The 26,316-nt window shown below is 41.1% G+C and overlaps 1 protein-coding gene across 1 annotated transcript in view; it reads left to right on the top strand.

The window, feature by feature from the left end:
* The window catches only part of IQCA1 (IQ motif containing with AAA domain 1), a 104,253-nt gene that overhangs the window by 61,677 nt on the left and 16,260 nt on the right, over positions 1–26,316 (top strand). Inside the window, exons 9-14 of the mRNA XM_009887584.1 lie at positions 3,021–3,127; positions 3,332–3,427; positions 9,959–10,020; positions 12,830–12,912; positions 15,727–15,834; positions 19,297–19,496. Coding sequence (XP_009885886.1) covers positions 3,021–3,127; positions 3,332–3,427; positions 9,959–10,020; positions 12,830–12,912; positions 15,727–15,834; positions 19,297–19,496 — 656 coding nt within the window. The remainder of the gene's footprint in view (positions 1–3,020; positions 3,128–3,331; positions 3,428–9,958; positions 10,021–12,829; positions 12,913–15,726; positions 15,835–19,296; positions 19,497–26,316) is intronic.

Here is a 26,316-nt window from a genome sequence, read left to right as displayed (position 1 = left end):
CCCCAAGCTAGAACTACTACCTAAACTTCACTGGAATTCATTAGGATTTTTATTCTCCTAAAACTGTATTTGGCAGTTTTGCTAGTTGCTAAACTACATTTACTAAGCTCTGTCTAAAACACTTACTTTATGTACTGTTGTTGGAAACAGCCGGTTTCTGTGTGACATCTGCTTTTACATTGGAATAGCGAGAGCTTATGTGAAGCAAATGTAAGCAGTATGAATCATTACCTCCATCTTCCTGAGTTTTATTTTTGCAGTACCCTGTGCTGTAAGGCAGCAGTGTGCTATTTCCCCCATAATACAGATGAACAGTCGGCATTTGACTTGCTTGGTGTTGCAGGGGATATTTGAATTAAACCCAAATACCCCATCCTGCAAACTTTGTGTGATGATGTTATGTATTTTTAACCAGGCGTCAAAAGATTCAAGTCTTTTTGCCAGGAGGTTGAAAGTAGACATTTTAAGAAAAGCTTCATGCTTCAGATACAATGGAAATATATTTTAGTCACAAGCTGTTCTCTGAAATTCAGGGATACTGGAATTACCTACTAGTTGGCAGAGTGAAAACTAATACTGCTGAGATGGACATTAGTAGACTGGGTTGTCTTTTGAGTCCTGAGCTAGAGAGGTATGCATATAAAATAATCCAAAGATAAGCATGCACTATTTTAGAAGAGGTGATATAAATTGCACTGCATGTACACACACACAAAAATATCTCCCATAGCTGGATGACCCTGTCTGTAACAAAATACCAGGCTCTTTTGACCAGCCAGTGAAAACATAACATCCTTAGCCTCCTGACCTTACTTTAAAAATAACTTTGAAACATTTTGTTGATCTATAAAAGAACAACATAACATCTAACACCTATGAGTTATTGATCTCTTTTCTAAAATTACGGACCTCTAACCTAGTGGCTAATATAGCACTCAGAAAATTCGTTGCCAGGTGATATCAGAGGCAGCTGCCTAATCTGTGGGGACTGTCACTGGTTTGCCTGCAGTGGATATTAACCACTAATCAATTTACAAAATGACAATAAACAATTATGAAAACGGAATAGAAATCTATGGATCCCTGTATGAAAAGATAAATCTCTAAAACCTGGTACTCCTGTGAAAACATAGCACTTGCAACCTGTTGACCCAGTCAGGAAAGCATTTAAAAATTCACATAACTCCCATGGTAACATCCCCTTTCCCCAAGGCTGAAATACCAGGCTGGTAACCCTGGAGGACGTACCTTTTAACTAGGGCAAATCAGCTTTCCCTCTTGAAATATTACATGACATCTGTCAGGCCATTGGATGACCTGCAAGTAATTTAAAGAAATTAATGTCTATACCTTTGAGTTTCTTTCCTCATTACCAAAAAATGCACTGTCCTTCCCCATCTCTACCATTTTCAGTTATGAAATTAAGACTACTCACCTGCAAAAACTATTCCCTATGTTTAAAGCCACAAATACTCTGCACGTAATTGGACTCTGGAAATTCGTAGGGGATGGAAATAGCAGCCAGTATTATATTAACTGGACTAAAACTTGAATGATGTCCTGTGGGTACTGTGAAAATCGTCCTGAATTTACAGTGCCTTAGAAATGGCAGTGGGTGCAGAAAAGAGTACCCTGTACAAAACAGATTCATAAAGGACCCTATGTCTTAAAGTGGAAAGCTGTCACTTTAAATCATCTGGAAGTTGAATTAGCACATACTGCTGGAGATTAGCTGTCATTTATAAAGGTACTATCACAGCTTGAAATGCAAGAAAATGCAAGATATGAATGGTCTTCCTTCAAATTAGCTCAAAAACTGTAGAAAGAAGAGAGGTGTTTCCATTAAAAAAGGTAGCTTTTGCTAATAGTAGAGAATTCAGATACATGCTGAACTTGCCAGACTTCATTTAGTTTTATTTCTAAAGAGCAAATTGCAGTTTGCTTCAACAAAAACAAACAAATGCACCTCAGGATCATTACCTACTTTATCGTAAACAGGATGGTATGTTGAGGGAGGAGGGGCTTTGGTTGTTTTGGGCTGGGCGGGGGGTGTGGGTGTGTGTTGTTGTTTGTTTTTTGTTTTGTTTGGTTGTTTTTTTAATCAGTTTGCACAAGCTTGCTTTGTTCCTGGAGTTATGTCTCCTTATTACTTATCCTTTGCACAACACTAAGAAATAAAGGAGCTGTATCAGGTGGGCCCTGTCTTTTTTTGGAAAAGACTTTGGCTGCTTCTCAGTTACTGCATCAAGCTTAAAACTCCCCAGATAGAGTTAAAACTCTTTGTGGCCGTATGTCACTTGTGGGTTTGATGCAGGTTATTGCTGTCAGACTCATTGTCCTCTCAGTCCCATTTCCATGTGCTCAGAGCAGGCTTTTATGCCTATTCCAGTGCTCCTGGCCCATATTTCAGCCTCATTCTAATTACTACAAAGGCTAACTCACAAGGTTACAGCAGCTTTAACTTAGCATTAGATAAATGAGCAGGAGAGAACAAGGAAATTTCCTGGTTTAAACTAAACATCTTCCTTTGGTCCCCAAGCCTTCATTATGCCAGCCAAGAGACATGCATAGAGAACACATTCCTAAGGACAGGAGTCATGTTTGACTTCTTCACAGTAAAGATTTAAGCAAGGTGCTGTTAAAGCAGAGAGAAAAAGAATGCCAACATCAGGCACAATATGGTTTGGCTGATACTGTACTACCTGCTCTTGATGGTAAACACCACTCCAGGCATTCAGCTTTACAACCAGAAAATGACAACCTCAATATCCCATTATCCTCCTGAAATCTGATACCAATTTACAGCCTGAGGCAAAAAAAGAAGTTAACCTCAAGATTTACAGATCCAGCACAACAGGGCTCTGAACTTGGTAAGGGTCCATAGAGCCTGCCACTTTCATACAGATAATAATTTAATAAAGGCTGCCTACAACTACCTATTTTTCGCCTCCAGAAGCAATTGGAGAAACCAATGGCTTCTGTAACTTTTTTTCCCCTTTTTTCTTTCTTTTGGATAACAGCTGTTTGGCAGAACAGAGATGAGGGATGGGATTTTCTCCAGGATCATGACCCGGAGCTGATCAAAGAGGAGAAACGGGAAGAAGTGGAGGAAGAGATCAGAGTGCAGGTGTGCTTACAATAGTAAGAGGACACTAATAACGTGCATTGCCTGTGTATATTTCTCTACAGCTGTAAGAATTGGCCCTGGCATAGACCTTACCTCCTTCCAGAGTCTCTACTATCTGTTCTTTGCTTTAACCCTTGTTTAGCTGAACATTTATCTGAAGTGTGGTGGCAGAAGACTTAGATTCAACTGTGTTTGTCTGGATAGGTTGATGAATTGATGCAACAGAAACTGGAGAATCTCAAACTGGCTGTGGATGGAGAGAAGAGTGACAAACGGAAAAAAGGAAGAAAAAGTGAAAAGGTAAGAGCAGCAAGTTGGGAGAATTCAGGGTAAATCTTAGTTTTCTGCCCAGATACAGTGGTATTCAGTGCAAACCCTAGTCTCACAGATACCAATATGAAAATGTCCACCCTAAACATTCACTGACTCTCGTGTCAGAAGCATTTAAAAAAAAAAAAAAATCTATTCACCTGTGGCTTTTTTCAGGGCCTTTTCCTTTGGCTATTGTTACTCCTTAACCTTTATAAATATTGCTTGGGACAAGTTAAACTATTCCAGAGATAAATCATTACAAGAAAGATCAGATTTTCAAGAGGGATACCACCCTTCTGAAATCCTCTGATCCAATCAAACAGAAAAATCCAAGCAATCCCTCTCTATTCAAGATAGGTTCAAATTAATACAGCCTTCCAAGGAAGGCATGGATCTGGGTGCCAGTAAGTTTTCCAGCTGCTGGCTGTTTTCCTCCTAAATCAGGACTGGTTAATGTGTTTCAAAACTGTACACCAGAAAAATTCACTTTGAATATTTTGGCGTAACCTTTCATTTATCTCTAACACATAGATCACATACAGCCAGATGCACACTAATTATGTTACTACTTACTGTTGAAGGGTTTGGGAACTTGCAATTAAGCCAAATTTATTTAAGCATATAAAACAGGTTAAAGACATACAGTATTTTTAATGTGTGTTATCCACTGAAACACAGCACACATCATGTTCACATCTAGTTTCACAACATTACCATATGCAGAGTTCCACAGCTCATGGCTCCCCGAATTCCTTACCCAAGCATTTAAAGTATAGATCACGTCAGTGCAAAATGACTCAAAGCTTACAGACTCTACCATTCAATCAGCAGATCCACTTAAATTCTCAGGGAAAATACCCAGCCCTAATCTCATGTTGTATTTCATGTCTATAATCCTTTTAGCATGCAAATACTTGCTGTTGCTGTACTTCTACTCAAATTACCTTTAAAAACACTCTTCCACCTGACAAACGTGCAAGGGCAGTTTAATAATGCAAGACTGGAGTGATTCTGAAAACTGATACCAATTGGATTGCTAAATCTGTTTCAGAAATAGGGAGGCTTAAGATATACAGACAAAATATTAGAACAATCTTCCCAGAGCTGTCAGGGGCAGATCCATTTAGATCAGCTGGTAAGAACTGCTTCAAAGTGTCACACTGGAATTAGAAAGCTTTATGTTAGTGGTTGTTTGCTTTTCCCCCTTCAATATATAGCATTGGAATGATTTTGGGTGGAGGGAGGTTATTTAACTTTTGTTTTCCTAAGTTGTGCCGGTAGCTTGAGAGAAGGGGGGTGGGGGGGGAAGAGGGGAAAGAAGTACTAATTAAGTAATACAAGTTCCCTAAAGAAATTATCTGGTAAAAAAAAAAAAAAAAAAAAACACCACCAAAAAACCCACACCCACAACACCCACAACAGAGTTCTATTTTAGGGGTGGGAAATGGAAGGAGATATCCAGTTTTAGTCAAAACACATTTTCCCTGTGCAAAACTATTTGAAATTCCAATTGGCATTGGCAAAGGCTTTTTCTATTTAGTGTTTGCATAAATATCTCAGTCCATAAACCAATACGGTGTGTGCATACCTGAGCACACAGACTTCAGATCTGCTTTATGAAAATGTGGCCTATATAACAAGAATAATATGAGCCAGAAAGCTTTGGAAGCAGCTTGTTGATTTATTATTCATCAAGAAATCCTCTAGTTTTTTGAGGTATGTGTTACCACATCCTAGGTCCCATGTGTCTCTCCCCCAACTATGGAATGTGCAATAACAGTGGGTTTGGATTCTCATTGTGGGCATGAACACATCTGCAGCACAATGTAAAACTTCTCCCCACCCGCCCTTTGCACTAAGACTAGTAGAACTAGTACAGGATAGATAGTACAGGGTGTACAGCATAGCTGTCTTCAGCCTTTTCAAGCACACCTTGAGATAAGTAGTTTACAACTTAAAAAAAAAACCTCTGACAAGTCTATATTTAAAAAAAAAAAAGTAAAAATCTGACTGATCCACAGGAAATAATTTGAGTTTGAAACCCTGTTTGGAAGTCCCTTTTGAGGGAAATTCAGCAAGGATATTTTAGAATTGGACTCTGAAGGGAAAGCATTAGGAAGCTAATTGCTCCCTCCCAGTGAGTGTTTCAGATGTTTCAGGTCTTAGATAAACAAAATTTAACAGCTCCAGGTGTATGCATAGGCCACTCCTTTATTTCCATGCACTGTACTTTCTAGGCTGAACTTTATCACTGGGCTCCCAAACCTTCAAATACCACTTAATACTAAAAGCTGACACTTAACCCTAATCAAGAATTACTCTTACTGCCCCCGAGATAAAAAGCCCATTTGCCACCTTTGTGGAAGAATTATTTTGGGTGGAAGGGCAAATTGCTTTTCACATTACAAATGGGTCTCCAGACCATTCGGCTTGTCTGGAAATATTTAAACTAATTAGATTGCACCTAATATGCAACAAGCCACACTGCTATCATTTGAGGGACATATCCTGTGCCTCTATTCATGTTGGAAGCATCTCACCCCACAGACTGTCCCACTATTATTTGTCCTTATGGTCCAGCATTGGTATAGAGTACAAGTGCCCTTGTTAAGAGACACACTGTGCTGGATTCTCATTGCTCCAGATAGCTCCCGATCTGATGACTGTCACAGGAGGGGGGGATGAGGATACAACAGAAACAAAGGAGTGTTGTTCAGCTTTGCTGTAAATTGCCTTTTTCTTCACTATGCACAGTGGCAGCTTGTCATCTGCCCAGCCATGGATCAGCAAGCCGGGATTGTAAGCACTTGTGTGAAAACAGACTGCGGAAAGATTTGAATGGAAATTGCTTCCTAGTGAGGGATATGGCATTGATGTCTAGGAAGGCTAGCAAAGAGACGTCAGCAGGCCTAAGTCCTCACCCAGCCTAGAGAAGCCTGTTATAAAGCACCTGAAGTGAAAGAGAAAGGGCTAGCATTTTCCAAAGTATTTGATTTCTAAAAAGTTGGTGGCATTCTTGTGCCAGCACAAACTTTTGAGTGAAATGCTGTTGTTCTGAGTCCACCCCTTTCTGCTGACAGCCCAAGCTTCTGATTTGGGTGGCTCAAGACAACCCACCAGCTTTACAAATGTTTCTTCTAGACGGATGCCATGTACCCAACAGGCTGAGCAGCCAAGGGTATTTCTCTTGGGAATCTGCAGCCAAGCAAACCACCACAGACCTGGCTTCTTTAAACTGACTTTCTACCCAACATAAGAGTTGGCAGATCGGTTCTCTACAGTTACTGACCTGGAAGTTACATCTGAGTACTTATCAGAGTGCTTTTTATCAGGCCCATTGTGCTGCTTTTCCTGCGCTGCTTCCCCAAGGATTTGTTTCCGATCCAACTGTAGGTAAGGCAACCCATTGCAAGTGAACACACCCCCACATACACAAAGGCATGGCCAGAATTCAGAAGAAACAGAAAGAGGGGACATGGGATCTTAAGTGTGTAAAAGTTGCTTCTGAAATAGGCCTTGCTAGCATCTCAGTGCAGCTTTGGATATCCCTTTTTAATGCAGCCAGGCAGAAACAAAGAAAACCACAAGAGGTAAAGTATAGCAATGGCCGTGACAAAAATATTGACATCAGTCGGAAGACTTGATAAGAGCAAAGCCATAGTGAGCAAGGCCAGAAGGCAGGCTGGGTCAGAATTGAGAAAAGGCGGGGTTTGAGGACAGTGATTCACAATCCCTGTTAGATTTTCTGTAGCTGGTGGAGATTAGCATGCAGAGCTCTCAGCCAGCCGTGGGGGCTGTAACTTCTGTGGATGACATAGCTAAATCCAACAGGGATTACAGATCAGAGCCCCTCATATAGCAAGAGCTTAATAATCAGTGGGAACATCTTTGTCTAAGGACTTTTTCAGTACAAATATCAGAAGCTGCTCTCTATATCTTGGCATTGCCAGAAGAGAATTCTCAACCCTGGTGCAAATCTGCGCTTGCTCAGCCTCCCATTCAAGCATCACACATCATCCAAGCAACCTACTCAAACACTTCGTATACTGCTGCTTATACTGCATGCTTATATGTCATTTCCCTTAAACTACAGGAATACTTTACTGTTGTTATTTTTCCATGTACTTGGTGGCAGTAGCTGCAGACAGATAGTGGCAGCAGGATTTGTATGATCACAGCCAAAGGGGTGACACAGATCTTGCAGTTCCAACATGGAACAGTTCCCCCAGTGATATCCTCTCCTTTCTGGTGCCAGAGACACTCTACACTGGAATCTGTGCTCAAATCAGGTCTGTGTTTGCTTGTAGCAACCTCTGAGCTGCTCAAACCATTTTCATGAGCCCACACAGTAAGACAAGATACCACACTGAGCACAGAAGACAGTCTCCTGTCATCTGCCAACTAATAACTAATGCAGTTCACTACATGTGACTTATCAAAGCAGAAAATATCCAAGTAAATGGATGGCTAAACAGAAGCTAGACTGACATTTCAGAGATAGAAAGAAAGAGATTTCCATTATAAATTATGAGTGTGTTCACATTCATTAAACATTATCATTTTCTAAATAAAAGTAGTTCCCAGTAAGACATTTTGGAGGAAAGCCATTGTCTACAATTCATATTTCCCCTTATCGCATCTCAGTGTTTGCCAAATTTCCCATAAATGCTAATGTTAATTAGGAAAACACATTTTTCCCCTGCATAGTTCATTTTTGGTTTGCTCTTGAGTTATTTTATTGGTGAAGCTGCCTTGGGGACAATACCAGTTGGCCAATAAATTCAACATATGCTTAGTGTCTTTACATAGGTAGAAATGAGCTTTTCTTCCCAGTCAGACCCCATGATATGTAACTTCCAGCTTGTTGGAAAAAAAGGTTAAAGAGAGAAAGCTGGAGGAACACAAGAAAAACTGCTGACAGTGGCAATATTTCCTCAGTTGTTAAAACAGCATGGCATATGCTTTGTTCTTCCCATTCTTTTTCTTTAAAACAAAACCCCACTAGCACATTCTAAAGGCTATTTGCTGCCAAGCCTATTTATGTTAAGAAACCTGAGGTGTAGTTCTGCAGAAACAGAGTTGTTTGCATTGTTCTAATCCAAGATTGTAAAACATCACCTTTTCCCAGATAGCATATCCATATAGACTTCTGGGTTTAATTTATGTTTTCATCTAGATTATCTTTGTTGCATTGTAAACACTAACAGGTGATTGAACCATAGGTTGTTTAGATTGTGACTGTCTATTTGTGACTATCGTGACTGACTAAAATTGATGTATTTATGTATTTCTGAATATTGCTGATCCATTCTTGGAAAAACCCAGCATTTTCTAGCTAATTGGATGGGGGGGGGGGTGTTTGGTTGTTTTTTTTACTCAACAACAGAACCTGTAGAGCTCTGCGTAAGTATTCACTGTTAAAAAAAATAAAGTAAATGACTGTATTCCCAGGGAAACAAACATAAACTTATGGAAAGAATAAGCTGTCTTGATCAACTAAGCATTTAAGCACATGCCTAAATTCAAGGATTGAAGAAGTCCCATGGTGCATAAATGTCACTGTGTAAATAGTTCCACTGAACTAATTCTGAAGTGCTTTGCAGGACTTAAGTATGGACAACAGTGGTGGGCACTAACATGGATTAATGATGCCTCTCCACTCCTAATTATCCCTAACCATATTTATGGCTTGTGAGCTGTAAATGGAGGGGCTTAACATTACTTGTTCTCATATTTTTAATTTATTTTTTCCATTTTTTTTTTCAGTACCTAAAGAAACTAGTCACACAAGTCATAAAATCTTCCCATCGTGAAATTGTGGTGAAAATACCAAGAGAAAAGCGGGTCATGTTTTTCTGACCTCTTCAAGCTTCTTCCCCGAGGCATTAGGAAAGAAAAGGCAGAAAGGGTATCTATGGATAGGAGGCTAGCCAGAGGCTCAGAAAGGTTGGTTTCCACTCAACCACAGAGTCGTGCTCCAAAACGGAAGGAGAGAAGTTTTCTCTTGGGGCAAATGACCCTGGGATTCTTTTGTATGCAATCTCTACTGGAAAGAGCAGGACTGATTGCTTCGAAGTACGATGCTCTGGGCACTCATAGGGGAGGTGGTGGATGCAGGTGAGGTATACAAGATCCCCGAGCAGCTATATTCTAGAAGGAACCAACAGGCACCAGGTTACTTCATGCAGAGTCCAGTTCAAGGTCAGCTGTTGCAGGATCTGCATGAGATTTGTAGGTTGGACACAGCTCCTCAGCCTAGGGGGCTTCACCTCTCCCACACCTTGATGAGGCATTTATTAATGGGAACATCTCCTGTGCTTTTATAAATGGGGACATGAGTTCCTTCCCTCAAGATATAATTTTTTTCCTTTGGATTCCTTCAGTAGCAAAGCCCACATTCAAACACTGAAACATTTGCTCTTCTGGCCCTCACTTTGCTTCAGCACATTCAAAAAAATATATATAAAAAATATGTATGTGGTAATGTCACTAATTCCAGCTTGGTTTTGTGGTCCTCAGAAAAAAAAGACGACCATGAGGAAAAAGATACCCGAGATGGAGGAAGATCTAACTCCTGACAGGTAAAGAGAGGACCTGTTTACTTGAGATTCAGACTATGAGACTGCATCCTCTTTGCGTTAGATATGCTGTCAGCCCTTTTAGTTTTTAATTACACAAGGAGCATCTCAACATTGCTACGCTAACCAGCATTGAGAGACCTACAATAAATAAAACCTCTTTATTAACAGCTATAAAAATCCATAAAAAGCCTAGATCATAAAAAAAAAAAATCTCTCACAAACTTGACGCACATGCACTTTAGCTAAAACCTTTTTTGCATTCTCAGTGAACACTACAACCTTCCCGCTGCCCCTCCCCAACCGATGGCTTCACAGCACCACAAATGACAGGGCAACAAAACACTGCTTTAATTGTACACAGCACAGACCTTTTTTTTCCCCCATCTTCAACAATGCATACAAATTAAAATATCCGTTCTGCAGCAACACACCACCAGAGCCAGTCTCCATCAACTTCAGTCAGGTTAATTCCGGTATGCAGAGCTAAGCACATGTAACATTTAGGCAGGGTATTGTCCCTGTTTGCCATCCTCTCTGCAGGTGCAGAAGCACCTGGCAGTTTTGTTGACTGTCAGATTTTCCATCCCAGCTAAAGCCTGACAAAGGACGCTGCAGACAGGCCCCTGTACCTCATAAATCACCCTTCACATCTTAGATAAAATGTACACGTCATTAAATCAGTCTTATTTATCAATAAGAGTTCTGGCAGATCTGGCAATTTGTGTATCCTTGCCCTTTTAAGTACCATTATTTTATCTGGAGGATTTGAGAAGATTTCTTCTTTTGACATTACATTTTCAGTGAGCTCATGATGCATTCACTGATAATCCAGCCATTTTTCATCTGTACGTGTAGTACAGACACCTAAGTAGAAGTATCACCACTGGGACCTGTTGACCCAGCAGCAGTGCAGGGCAGGAGCAGACCCAGCTCCTAAAAGAGCAGGGCTGGAAAACAGCATGAAGACACACACAAATCGATCGCTGCAGGAGGAAGCACATGGGATTCACCCCACAAATCCATTCATACAGGATATGCACAGCAAGACCTGGACCAGATCATTTGGGTGCTAGCACTACACAATCAGTCAATGATGTCTTTACCTGCTTTAAAATAAATTTAAAAAAAGCTCTCCAAGCAAATATTTAAAATAAACTTGTCGTGGATTATAACAGAGCATGACCTCTCTTACAAGAACAGTGCCAAAGTTGAACAAGTATGCATGTATTCTGGGCTTTTAAAATTACTCTCGCACATGCCTGCTTCTTATAAACAAACTTAATACAATGTACAGCCACTTAAGAACACAAGCTTTTTAGTAGCTGGCTTTTAATCAGTGTTTATGTGGCATTTTGGCTCTAATGCTTTGCTCTTCCCTGCTGAGCAGGGAAGGAGGAAGTATTTCAGAAATAACCAAGGGAAGCTCAGGTTCATCTCATTTTTGACATGGCGGAGGGAGCACAGGGGGCTTTCGTCAACAGAGACTGATCACATCATGCTTACTTGGAGGAGACTCAGGGCATGCATCATTAAGCTTGCACAGTAAAAATAAGACAGGAAAAGTAGAAGTCACACTCCCAAGAGAACTGTCAGTTTAGTCCCATTCTACCTTCTGCTTGTTTTATGGTGCGTACTCCAACATAAAAACACTGAAAATGCAAGCAAGAGTCGGAGTGGCAAAATCAACGTCGTTGAAGGTGCGTTAAATTCTGTATTTCTTTATTACTACTCCTATGTTAATTGTGCCACTAACACTGCATAAACATAAAACTTCCCAGCTGAAATGGAAAAAGACTGCAGGTCTCAAATCATATATATGGTTTTATTAGCCAGCTGAGAGTTACTATTAAATATTTTTATTGTAGCAATACCAGAATGTCCCAATTAAGATAAGTGACAGAGACAAAAAACCTCAGATATTGAAGGGAAAGGAAGTGAAAAGTGCACAAACAGTGAAAGACCTAGAAAAGTTCAAATCAATATTGTTTACACTAACAATATAAGAAGAATTTCTAACAGGCTTATTCATTTTATGTAATTCTTGAAACAGTATCAATCTGTAGAACCCAGTGCCAAATATGTAATTGAAATTAATATTTAGGTAGAACTCCAAACGAGAGACTAAGGAGAATATCCACACCAATAGAAAACTGGATACAAGTGTAAGCATGTTAAATCCTCAATTATGGGGAGCTATTTCCAGCCACTAATGGAGATAGGAAGAAACCGTTCCACTGGAGAAGTTATGCCACAGTTTCCACTGTGTTTTTCCCCCATCCTCCTTTGGCCAGCATCACCCTAACACTGCAGTAGATGGACCACCGATTGCTCCAACTGAGTCATTCCCAGCATGTTCCTGACAAGATGAGGCTGTCTATTGCAAACAGAATGAATTCCGGGAAGAATTAATGAATTACTACTAATTGGAGAGTGAAGTGAATAGGTATAGTAGTGTTAGGATTGCTATTACTATATAATTTAAAAATAATTTCCCAGTAATTGATATTAATGAATGAGTCTATTACACAAGTCAAAACTGATCTTGCATCACCTGGAAATGGCTAATGGAACTAGTGTGAGAGGGAGCCATGCGGTTCGTGAGGTAATAAAAGAGATTCCTTGCCGTAATGCAGAAAACTGTACTTATTGATTTCATATTGATGGCACTAATCACCTTTACTTCTGAGCTACAAAATACATTTATACAGCTGAGGAAGCATAAATAACTCTGAAGCTAGTTCAGTTATTGAAGGACTAAACTTTTACTTACAGTTCCCTAGAATTTCTGAGTGATGTCTCTTGCCCATAGGACCATCGATTCTCTGTACAGAGAACTAGTAGAAGAAGGATTACTCATAAAAGCCAAGACTGTGAATCTCTCCGATTATGTTGGTAAAGTACACATTTTACAGCTAATACGGTTTTTAGTCTCACCAAACCTCCAGCCCTTCAATGTTCACTGACCCTTATTTCCAGTCAAGAATGAGTTAAAGAGTAATTAAAGTCGGAAAGTCCTGAAAGTATAATATCTAAAGCCACGCATGCAAATCAAGTCTGTTTCTGCAGGATGCTTAGTACCTTTCACTTCTGCTGCTGAAACCAGGACCTGTTTGTAGAGCTGGTGCTTAGCCCCAAGCACTAACACCTGGAAGCCTTGAATGGTTTTGGATGTCACAAGCCACTCTGAGATGGAACCAGGACATCCTTTAAGGAGCACTGGCCAGGCATGGGCAAGACAGTGCAAGTCTATCAGACTAGAGGTCATAATCCATCCAGAATATTTCGCAAACAGCAAAAATCATACCTTCAGCATTTGTTCATTCAGCAGAGAAGACTCACCCCCTTACCTCCACCTCCCTGACAGCCCCTGAACTTTGAGCAACACTTCAAGGCATATCTGGCCCTTGATTTGAGTAAGATGTGGCTCTGCCTAATTCTGCATTTCATAGTCATCTTGCCCAGTTTCTCTTACCTGCAGCTGCAGACATGCTTGCCCATGCTCTACACAGAGAAAAAAAACCCTACTTGCAGGCTGCACAGGGGTCTGACGCCATCTCCAAAAGCATTTGGTGATGTACAGTAAAGTCACAGCAACTTTAGCAGCAAAAAAAACCCCAAAATTCAGTTGTTTCAAATGCCACCATTATCTGAACTTACAGACATCCAGAAGCCACAATGCCACTGGCTGTTAGTGCAATATGTATCTGAGACAGAAAAGCTGGATTCTCGTACATCACCTTTAAATGCTATGTTTATATAAACTCTTAGAAGCACCAATTACCGCCTTTAGAATCTTTGCCCACTCTGTTAAAGCCTGAATTAACAAGTATGCCATCCATTTTAGGCTCATTAAAAATCACAAAGTAAAATATTGGAAAATTTTCCTTATTCCTTCATTCACCCAACCAGTACCATCAAGGTCACTTTTGTCCCACAAACATTCCCTACCACAGGTGTTTTTAAAGCACACCTTAGCCAGTGGATAATAATTAACAGCTGGTAACATCCAACTTGGAAGCAGACTGAGATTGCTTTGGGCCATCTTCCCTTGACCCTGAGGTTTGAAGCTTTGGCTCCTCTGCAGCAGAGCAACACAAGGGCTGCTCCAAATTGCACAAGAAATACTCACTTCCCAGCAGCAAAAGATGTTAGGCGCAAAAGTGTGGAGTCTAGTGATATTCACGTGGCTGCCTACACCTATGCCAAGTACTCCCACGTGTTCCAGCACAGCTGCTGGCCCATGCAGACCGAGCAGCAAGGAGGTGGCTCAGACTGTTACAGCCAGTTTTTCCCCACTCAAAACTCAGTCATGCTTCTTGAGCTAAAAGAAAAAGACACAGAAAGCATTTAAAATTGCCCTACGATTTGGACCTAACTTTTCTTTTAAAAAAACGTCCCCCTTTAAGGTTCTAAGCAGTCAAAGCCTGCAGAACAATAAGTCTTCTACTGCACCGTTACAGGGCTGAAGTCTAAGGAAGGTCACTCACTCCCAATTCCTGGCAAAAGGACAAAGAGTGGAATTGTGCTACACAGCGAGTAAAGGCACCAAAATGTCCCCCCTCTATGACAAACTGACATCACTGAACTAATTTTCTTGGTGACCTTATCTAAATTAGTCAGAGAATATCCACTGTGATTTATGTTCAGTTGCAATTAAACCCTTTGATGCCTTCTAATTAAATCTGTGAAGATTAATTTCTATCCAGTTTTTTTGATTTCTCCTTAAATAAAAGATAAAACCTGAAATGAATTTTATTCTTCAGAGGGGAGGGGGCAGTTGCACCAGGGCTTGCCTGTCTTTTTGCCCCCAGATTATAACTCCACTTTTTCTCTTAACCATTGCTAATTTACCTCTGCTCCAGAGAGCTCTAGTGCTCTCCCTTTTTATCTCCAATAAAACATAATATACTATTATTTTTCAATAATATTCACCATAACAACATGTATTTTATGCTAAAAAATTACCAACTACATTCTCACAACTAGTTTTCTTGCTGTGGCCCATCCTTCTGCATCTTTGTTCTCTAATACGTCTTGTATATGGGCTTTGACAGGGCAAGCAATGTGATTATGGCTCTGTAACAAGAGCTGAGGCAAGATTAGATCGTTTCAGTTCATGTCTGGGACTTTTAGTTTTCTTGGGTTGTTTTGTGGAGGGTTTTTTGAACAAAAAAGATGAACTGCAAAGCAAGGAGCCCCACCAAATTAGGTGACACGCTTAAATGTCCAACATAGTGAGAAGGTGAGATGTGATGCAGCCAGGGGAAACACTTGTTAAAATGTCTTTTCCCCCTTTTTGAAATCCTTTTGATAGAGCGTGGTTCACTGGGATTCCAGCCCTGCAAAATCGCAAATCTAGAAATCCTTTGCCAGCAGTGTGATTTATGGTGCTACTAATGATTCTTCTCCACAAAGTTTCTTTAAAAGGTTACTCAAGACGGACTGCTCTGCTGAACGCCTTCTACAATCTGGAAGGGAAAGTCCATGGTGTGTTTAACTTCATTTTCCTTTGCAGTGCACCTTTCAAATTTCTCAGGGCCGCATTCCACAACAATATTGCCCTGTTTGAGTCCCTCTCCCTTGACGGTACTGGGTTTGCTGAGAGCATGTTGTATTGGTATTCTGTGGTAGTTTTTCATTGCTTGAGTTATGCATTTTATAACAATGCACTGTCACATTTATTAAGACCATGCTTCCTCCCTACAGGCGAGTACAGCTATCTGGGGACCACACTTCGTCAGGTAGATATAGAGCCAATGCCCTCTCTCGCAGATGTCAGACAGCTAATAGCACTGTATGGAATATTGCCATTAGGTAAGAGCACAGCAAAAATTACTACAGGGCAGAATACAATGGCTTTGCTTCCTGTCAGTAACATGCATTTTTACTGGCTTTGACAGTGCTTGATTAATCGTAATCTAAAGCATTTTGCAGTATAATTGTTTTTCAATTAAGCCTTCTGAGTGAAGATCACATCATTTTAATAGCGCATACAGGAGCTTGCACATGCTATTGTCAGGTATTGCATTTCCCTACCATCTCTGTTTGCATGTTAACAGTTTGTGAATGGCAGCACATAAAAGGAAATCACTTGGGAAAGATAATAGCTAAAACAAGCTCCAGCGATCAAAATTAATCAAGTTAAGAGAAGGGCTAAGGTTGCAATTTACCTTTTACAAGCTGGCTAATGTTACTCAGTACTAAACAATGCAATCATTTAAGGAATTAGTCTGAATACATTTTGTACATCAGAGAGAACTTTTTTTAAATGCCCTTGCCATTTTAATGCCAGACTTAGCCAATATCTAACAAGGCTTTGCTGGATCAGGTTGTTTGCTTTTAATATAAAATCTATCCCATATTTTACTTGGGAACAGTATTAAGCCAAATGCTAAAGATTGCAAGAAGTGCCTGTCTCAGGGGTTTCTACTCATACTTCACTTGCATCCTGTTCCATTCTTGATTGGATTTCAGGGAGATTTTTAACTAGGCATATCCTCCCCCAGCCTGTTTCCTTGTCCACTCATCCCCTTTATAGGGCAAAATAGCTGACATCTCCCTGCCTCCCATTCTGGCAGATAGAGCAGAGATGACACAGAGCTTCTGCTTTTCCCTCCCCTTTGCGTGCCTTCCAGAAAGACCAGTGCTCAGGCTTTTCTGTACGCACACACTCTGTGGCTCTCCTCGGGCATTTCCTGGCTCACCCTAAAAGCCCCAAAGCAGGCTCGATGTGTTGGAGAAAGCTCAGGACAACAGTGCACAAGTCTGCTTCATCTGGGTTTCGGGAAGAGAAGAGTGCTCGTTCTGCCCTACAGCTCAATTTGAAGAGTCAGGTTAAGAAAAGGGATGCTAGCAGCACCCCTGCCTCCAATCTAGATAGGGTCTTCCCATTTAAAACACTCTCAGCTGGTTTGTGGTAAACCCTCAGGGTTTGGCTGCAAGTTTGACCACAATCAGCTGAGAGAGCTCAGCACTTGTCCCTGTTCTGCACTGACTGCAATGTGGTATTTCACATGTAACTCCTCCAGGGTCACGTTTTAACACTACCTAATCTACTGAAATCAAGCCCCAAGACGCCCCCAAGGCAAGAGGAAAGAGAATCCATACATTTTCTGCTGTTTATACATTTGGCTAAAAATGCAATCCAGGGAGAAGAGACCCTGGACTATTTAAACAAACTGAATATATTTGCAATAGCAGTTTGAAAAATGCCTCTGAGAAAAACAAAACAAAAAAGGAGAGAAAGAAAAGAAAGATCTTGCATAAGCCAGAAAAAGCACAGGAATGGTTTCACCTTTTGGGTGATATGTTATGGATGACATTTTATTTCATTGGTCTCAGAACTAGTTAATCATTACATAATCGTCTATGTGTAGAAGTGAAAGTTTTTCTCAAAGTAGTCACCTGACAGCAAGGAAAGCTCCAGCTAAATGGCACCGAGAAAATTATAAGCAGCTGAAAGGAGAAATAATAGTAGAAGATATACTTCATCTTTAACCACAGAGGAGTCTGCTGCTCCCCTCATAATAAATCTATGTGTAATAGTAATAGATTGGTATGGAACGACCAAATATTAATAAAGCCTGGGCGGCTGACAACTTCACTATATCCTGCACAGTGCTGAAATAATGGCATTCATCTTAGCACTCAGTTCACTGTCATTTATTTGGGACGTTACACCATTAGGACACAGATAGGCAGCCTGATTGGATTTGGTTTTAAATACCATTCTTGGGGAACCAAGCTGTCCCCCTTAACCTGGAGAACTTTTCCAGGCTAAGCCATAGCTCCCTCCACAGCCCATCACCTTTGAGGCCAGTTTCCTCCTCTAGTCCCGTAGTCTGATGAGCCTGACCAGTCTCAAAGACCTTCAGACGTAGTGGATGCTTACACAGATTTTCAAATCTGACTTTATAACAACCACCACTACTGGCACAGGCTGTTTTTAGGCATCAAGGCAATGATGTTACTGGACTACCAGTGGGTATGGATAAAGCATTTGACATTTCCTGTTACTTCCATCTCTGGAGCTTCACTTAATTCATACAGCAACAGACCTGCAGGGAAAACAAGTTCTATCACCATCAACCACCTAAATCTCTCTCTGTGGTTCTGTTTTCACAACACAGGCATTTCTGCCAGGCTTTCTCAGGTGATGAAGGATATTTCATACAGCCCATAATGAATTTACCTGGAGCAGCCATAGAGACAGATTTAGAAGTGCTGAGCAGTCATCGCTGCTGGCAGAGCAAGTGCAGCATAGCAACCCTGGCATTTGCATTTACTCACCCAAATAAAAAGAAGGTAACAGAAAAGGATCCACCTTCTCCTAGCAGTTATGTTATGCCTGCTCTGCAACATGCATCTGCCATGTTCCAGACTGGGGAATAACATTGGCTCCTCTGCACATGAACTAACACCACACTCAGCAGGCGCATGTAGAGGGGATATCAGCAGTGAAGGATTTTGGAGCAGAGCTAGCCTAAGTGACAACAGTCAGAGTCTCCAATGCTCAGTGAACAGCAATAACATTTAAGAGGAAAAATTACCCAAAAAGGGAAGTGCAGGCAGAAGTTAAAGGAAAGAAAATAAAACACATGGTAACATCTGGTTTCAAAATCACTGACAAACACAGCTCCAACAGATAGTCCCATTAGTTTGTTTTCTTTAAAGATGGGGAAGCTGGAAAGTATCATTCCAGACAGCAGGAGGAAGGAATTCTCCTAGTCCTAGGTGCAACATGAGTCTACTACTCCCTTGTCCTATTGCAGAAAGTGAGGACCTGCTCTGACAACAAATGCAAAGGTTAAAGCCACAGGTACATCTCTAACTCTACCTCTGCCTGACAGCTGAGGGAGTTTACAGCTGCTGTGTAACTGAAGGCAAGCATCCCCGTGCAGAGCACCAGGCTTGTCTGTACACATAGCCACCAGCAGCAGTTCCATTTCAGTGCTCTTATCTTGTGTCCGTCCTCAAAAGTTTACCAATGACTTACATGTCTCTTAGCTCACATAGCTGTAGGGCTGAAGTTTGCCCATCAGGAGGTGCAAATAAGGGAGGTTGAGTTTTGCTACAAACAGGGATGTTAACTCAAATGTGCCACAGCCACAGCTTTAGTTATACAGAATTGAACTCAAGAGCACTTATGCCATATTAAGGAAACAATGAAATCACATTATAATTTATTTACCATGAAGAAAAAAAGGAAGAATCATTCCATTACCTTTATGGCAGACTCAAATGAAAGCAGTAATACTGCCTTATGACTTTTTACAGGTTCCCAAACAGTCCATGAGAAGGCTCCTGTGGTGAAAGCCTTGTTACTAGCTGGACCCGCTGGTGTTGGAAAGAAAATGCTGGTCCATGCCATCTGCACAGAAACAGGAGCCAACCTCTTTGATTTATCTGCTTCCAACATTGCTGGGAAATATCCAGGCAAGAATGGCCTGCAAATGATGCTTCACATGATTCTCAAGGTACTGTGTTTTGTGTACTTCTCTGCAAAGTTTGTTCAGTTGTTCACATCTTTTGTGGAACAACTAGGGAATTGAATTGTAGTTCCTCCATACCAAGGAGCACACGCACCAGTCATACGAGGGCAAAGCTGCCCAAGGCCCAAAGGACTGCCACCCCAATTTGAAATTCCCTCCCTGCTTTCAAGTTTTCAAAACCACTTGTTGACAGCCAGTGTGTGTGCACCGCTGTAGGGGATTTAATGCCCTTTGAGAAATCACTCATAGTAGCCATATTTTTCACATTAACATTTGTGCAAGCTTTGTGTTACCTTGAATATGGAAAGCATCATAGATAAAGAAAATTCTGTTCTCTGTTTATATGCACATCAGTCAGGAATGCTTGCCATGCAGCATTTAATCAAATACTAGACTGGGGGTGGTCAAAAATTTCCTCTCTGGGACTGTTGCTGTAAACCAACTCTCCCCTGTACTGCTCTCTGTTTACCTATCAGCAAGCTTTTCAAAAGAGGGAATCCTACTTCAGGATTACATTAACAGAAATGTATGAGAAGTCTGGAAATGAAAGAAGGCATATGAACTGTGAAGAACATATCCCAAATCCTCTTTAGGAAAACGACACTATCCTGGCAGGATTTCTTCCACATTTTAAGTCCTCAGCATTTCTGCTAAGGAAGGAAGCTGGTAAACATTTCCAGACAAAATACTCTTAGAAAGAAAAAACACAGCACATACACTAGAAAAAGCCAAATACAGTATTTTTTCCAGTGCCAGAGGCCTACTAAAAGACTGAATTCAAACTGGCCTTCCCTGGGATTTATCAGATGTATTTTATTAAATCCAATGTTATAGCAGATTTTGCGACAGGTGGCTCCATCCCCAGAAAAGACAGGTTTCACAGTTAAAAGCAAAGCAATCCCCAAGGACCCCATTTCTTGCTGGTCAGAGCAGTGCCTAAGGAAAAGCAACGGTGCTGTGATCAGGCACCTTTGATGCCGTAACACTAACACTGGGTCTAGCACTCCCTGACACAAGCTAGTGCCATTAGACTGAGCTAATACTCCCTCTCCTCTGCACATTTCACCCTTCTCCACTTAGTTTCTCTGCCCTCATCAATAGCAAAGCACATGTCTGGCTGCAGGCACAGCGCACACACCATCCTTTCCATCATTTAGTCCCTGCTAGAGCACGAGGCCTTTAAACACAGGAGAAAGGAGGGCAGCCTTTTTACTCCTATAGAAGGTTCCAGCTGAAGATATTAAGGTTTTTTATGTGTACATGCATATATAACATATATACAATAACTGAAACACACATAAAATGTGTACGTATCTATACACACTAGACGTGTAAGTATATATACACACATTATGTATATATGTACATAAGTCTAGATATGGGTATATAAAAACCTTACATTTTTCCACATTACTTAAAAACAAACCTTATCCAATACCTCCCCCAAAATTATGGGGAGTGGTCCAAGTTTACTTCTCTACTGTAGCTCTTACGAAAGAAGCAATGACACTTCAGTGAACCTCCATCAGTTACCAGGATGGAAGTTGCTCACAATCAATCACACGGACTTGGAATAAGGGCTGTGCAGGCACTTGCTTATCAAAAGGTGATTTGTTCCAACTGCAACAGCAGTACTGCTTCAAACTCTGCTCCTTTAACAACAGAACAGACAGTACAGAGTACCTATTTCCAAGGGATACATCATCTGCATGCTCATTTCTCTGCAAACTCGTATTGACAGAGCACCAGACTGTCTTAGCATCACTCCAATCAACTATGTTCGATTTTCATTCCTAATTCCTTTTGTTGTTTCACTTCTCCCTGCCACCTTCTTTCCTCATGGCTGAGTCCAATCTGCTGATGATTTCAACTCAGATTCTGTAAGGAATGGAAACAATCCTCCATCCACACAGGCTCTCACCTCTACAATCCCTCTTTTTTTTGGTCTTAACAATGCCAGATGTGTCATTTTCCCTGTCTCTGGGAAGTCTTTAAGTCCCTGCCACAAACATGCACTCCCATTCGCCCTGCCATCAGTTGGCTGCTTCTTTACAACATACAATGCTCCCATCCAGTGTCACAGTCCTGCACCTGGGATGGAGTAACTCCATGCAACAAAAGAGGTCCATGCTGTAGCCCACCAACGAGAAAGCAGCTTTGCAGGAAAGGACTGGGGGTTCTTAAGGACAGCAAGTTGAACACTAGTCAACAGTGTGTCCATGCAGCAAAAAGTCGTCCAAATACTGGCCATATCAGCAAGAGCATAGCTAACCTCTTAAAGCAATTAATTATTCTCCACTATTTGGCACTTATGAGACCACAGCTGGACACTCTGTCCAGTATTGGGCTACCCTGTTACAATACAGACATTGACAAACAAGCAGGTCCAGTGGAGAGCCGTGAAGATAAGGGGGCTGGAGTGCATGAGGTAAGCTGAACAACAAATCCAGTTGTTTCAGCCTAAGAGAAGGCTGGAGCAAGATGAAGTCTAAGTGCTGTTTTCAGAGGCTTCATGAGAAAATACAGAGAAGAGCCAGACTTTTCCCAGAGGTGCACAGCAATAGGACAAGAAGCAAGGGACACAAGTTGCAGCAAGGGAAATTATTTATATGTTAGGGAAACAGTTTCACAAGGAATCAAAGGAGAAGGAATCTTTTATATCCTGATTTGAAGGAATCTACTGCTACCCAGGCTGAAGCAAACACAGGGGCAACACATACTGAAAACAAGTTCCTTCACAAGAGGAAGCTGAACACTGGTATTTGCCAAAAAAATAGTTTATTTTTTACCATGGTAAAAGAGTCTGGTGTAAACATATGTGGATTATTGTAAGACTACAATACACAGTGGCACATATAGCAGACAAGCCATGAAAGCAAATGGTATCTTGCATCTGACATGTAGTAGTTAATATTCACAGCTCTCAGTATAGTGACACACCATAGTACACCTTGTGAAAGTGTGTTTCATGCAGATCATCACTGAAAGATTCACCATGTCTCCATAATCAGACACTTCTGGTCATGGTCTTTTTGCAAACAGCAACTGTGGCTGTCGTCAAGCAAGCTTTCTTTATAGAGAGTTAGTCAAGCAGAATACAGACTTTCCACTCACAGTTGTAAGTGAATGACAGGAAACATGTTCTTTTTCTGTTATCTTATGATCCATGTAACCCTCATTAAACACCAGGATTTAGTAAATAAGAATTAATGGTGCTCTGTGATAAAGGTGAAGTCACTTTGCACTTTCGATTACCTATCACATCTGCAAACAACGGAGTTTCTGTAATGAAAGGAAACTGGAGAGCATAAAATGACCATTAGGAAACTTTCCGTCCATAACTGAGTGTTGGCTGCTGGCAATTGTTTCGTGGGAGACACCCTAAACAAGTGAAGAGCATTGGAAAAAATGAAACTTTAATTTGTTTCAGATGCAAGACCCAAATTCTTCCCCCTGCCTTATTTCAGGGAGGAGACTTGCAAGAGACATACCAGCCCTGATCCAAAAGCGAGACTTGTGTATTACTCAAAGCAGGCATTTTAAATGTCATACAGAGGAAATGACTTCTCATACCAGAACAGGAAAACACCGACATTTCAATCTGCCTATTCAAAGGAAATGTAAGAAACATTAATGTTGAATAAGAACACTATTGAAAGAAGCTACAAACACCAAGCCTGACCACTTGGGTTCTCCAAAAAGACACAGCAAAGCCTGCCAGGTCAGCTCTGCTTTGGAATGAAAAGAGAAGATCTGTCTCTAATATAGAAGCACTTCCCAGTAGTCCCCAAAAGAAAACTCATCCTTCAAGCATGAACCAGAACATGCTGGAATATACCAATTAAGCCACATTTTCCATGTATTGAGCCAGCTTGAACTCAATGGAGCTGTCTGCCAGCTTGTACCAACCAATGGCTTGGCTCTCCTGTGTTCCCATTAAGGCACAAAACAGTGTAGCAGCACCACAGCTTATATAGAAGATGCAAAGAAGGATAATGAAGGATGCGTAGAAACAAAAGCAAATCCAGAAAGGATCAAGGAGAGAAGGTGGAAGGCATGACTCTGTGACACAGAGGTGCAAAAATGCAGGTAGTTCCCTAAGGCTTAACTCCAAGGCAATAAAAGTGACAAGTGCTGGCCTTCCATTAGCAACCATAAGGCAGCCATCAGGTTAATCACTACCAGAGTGGGACAAGCCCTCTCCGGTCCTTTACCAGCGCCACAGCAGCACACAGAAAGCACATTGTATGAAAAGCCACACATGGAAAAATGTTATTAGTGCAACACTGACCAGGCTAAAAGGTTGGGATAAAGGTGGCCAGGAGGAAATACCAGCAGAGAAGTCATATGTGTGTATCAACAGTTCAGTGTGTGCTGTGCAGCTGTCTGCACTGAATGAGGAGCTTTACAGAGCAGCAAGCTGCAGAAGTATTTTAACACCATCACTGTTAGAGGACTCCGTTATCAGGCTATTTGGTTTTATAGTCAAAGGTGACTATAAAAGTGTTATACCAAAAAAGGAATACGATAGAGTTTAAGATTAAGTGATATAATCCCAGCATTTAGAGGCAACATAATTTTGAAGTCTGTCATTAATTTTTTCCCCACTGAATCAGGTTCATGTATTCATAATCATTGGTGTATTGACCCTTCAGAGAGGTAATTCTTCTGGCAGTCTGAAGAACCAGGTACAGTTTGCCCTAGTACATTGACAGAAGTCTCTATGTATTTAGCATTTCCATGCCACACAAAACTCTTCCATTACAGTTGAAATTTGGGAACAGTACAGTCAGCCTTTCTTTCAGGTATCCCAGAGCAATTTGTTTCTCTTGGTGTAGTTCAGCCTGCTAGAAGCCTAGACCCTTGAATTGTTAAATATCACCAGTGCTCAAATATAGTGTTATTTTTGTGACAAAGCCGCTTTACGCTGTGTTATTCTAGTGTCAAAAAAAAATGAAATGCTGTTGGAAGACAGAATTTATAGTTATTTGCTGTTTAACAAACCAGAATGCACTGGCATCATCACTGTAGCACTAGAATATTTGCCTGATGAGGTTCCCACAGATAAGGTCTGATCACAGGTTTCAGCATCTTGCTGCTTTAGCTGCTTTGGAGCATTTGTGTGAATATGAACTACAGAGGACTGAGTAGTTTTCGGCAACAAATTGATCTTCCAGAAAATCATAGTCCTGGGCCTTTTAAATTCCATCAAAGCCTTCAAGTTTGGAGGAGACTTGTGCACACGTCCCATGCAAGAAATCATGTTTCTGTATTTTCAAGTGCAGCAATATAACTGTTAAACTCTGGCTCTCAAGTTTGAAAAGTTTAACCCAAGGCTTTCAAAAATGCTGTTTGATCTTTGATGAATGGTGATATGCTGTGGGACAGGAAGGCTTTTTTTCATAATGATTTTCCTGAAGAGCAAATCAAGCCTCCGTGACGATCAGAGAGCTGTTTCCAGCGCAGGCGACTGCTGGCTTTGTGCGGTATTAGAAGGGTTAAGGAGCCATCTGCTGGCAGCTCCCACAAATTGTTGAATGCAGCAAAGCTAATAAAATTTCAATTAGAAATTAATTATGTACAGTGCATTTAATTATCCATGGATTCAAACTGTCCATGGATAATTCAAATGAAGCACTTTCACGAGGGATATACAGTCTGCTACGTATCTGCCAACAATTTAAATTAGATGCCGATGGATTCTGGGTGTCTGATCTGTCTTTAAGAAAAGGAAACAGCTGGGCCCAAACACAATGTGTTGAATTTGGTCATCTTGATATGTGTCAACACCAGAAAAATATATGCAGGCCACTTCATACATTTAGATCATTGCCTTAAAACAGAGAGCATAGGAATGTATCTCTTTAAGAAAGAGACAGAACTGAGGTTATTCACTGTATTTCCACTTACTCAGTGGAGAAATAAAAGGCACAAAAAAGATGACAGGTGTGACAACAGTGAGCATTCTTCCTTTAGAATTAAAATGAAAGTATACTCTGATTTAAAACTTAAGGCTCCTTTTTAGAGGTCTGGTAACCACAGAAGTCATCTCTCAGCCAAATGGGGAAGGATCTGCACCTCTCTGACTGTGGTGGCCCCACTGAAAGGACAACATGGTTGCCTTTGAAGTATACCAGCAGGGTTCAACCATCGCCAACAGCTTTTATAGCCTCTGTAACCTCCCCCACCCTTATTCCCCTTGTCACATCACACTGCAGCATCAGACACACAGGTATAGAGAATATGTTGCAGAACAGCTACGCAGCTCCCCAGACGTCATACAGCTGCATTACCTGTGCAGAGCAAAAATACCAGAAGGGGACTGTTCTCCTTAGGAAGCAAAGGCACAGCACCTTTATGAATTAGCATTAGCACATGCATTAGCAGAGAAGTAACCCTTGTCAGCAGCTGAAACATTAACAAGGTTGTAAACACGAGCAAAGTGCGGCACCACAATAACAACAGATCCCACAGTGACAGAGCCTATTGGGGTGGTAATGCATGCACGCACGCACAGTCTGTAAACTTGAGTAGACAGCGTGCGACCAGCCCAAATTTCACTCGGGGGAAAGGCAGGCTTCAAGGGGAACAGTTTCCCAGTGCCTCATCTCCTTCCTGACATCCTCTCCAGGCACACATAGAGTGGGAGTGAAAAGTGGTTGTGATCTTGGGTTTCAGAAGGTAAAAGTCACCATCAGAAACATCAGAAAGCCCCAGCTGATAATCCATCCATTAGTGGTGCCAAGTTCAGTAAGGGTCTCTGAGTCAGAGTTTCCACACGTCACAGTAGATTTCATAGTGGGTG

The sequence above is a fragment of the Charadrius vociferus genome, unplaced genomic scaffold (genome assembly GCF_000708025.1).
Source record: "Charadrius vociferus isolate BGI_N301 unplaced genomic scaffold, ASM70802v2 scaffold136, whole genome shotgun sequence".
Taxonomy (NCBI): domain Eukaryota; kingdom Metazoa; phylum Chordata; class Aves; order Charadriiformes; family Charadriidae; genus Charadrius; species Charadrius vociferus.
Note: the sequence above shows the minus strand (reverse complement) of the source record. Positions and strands in the feature narration are given on the sequence as shown.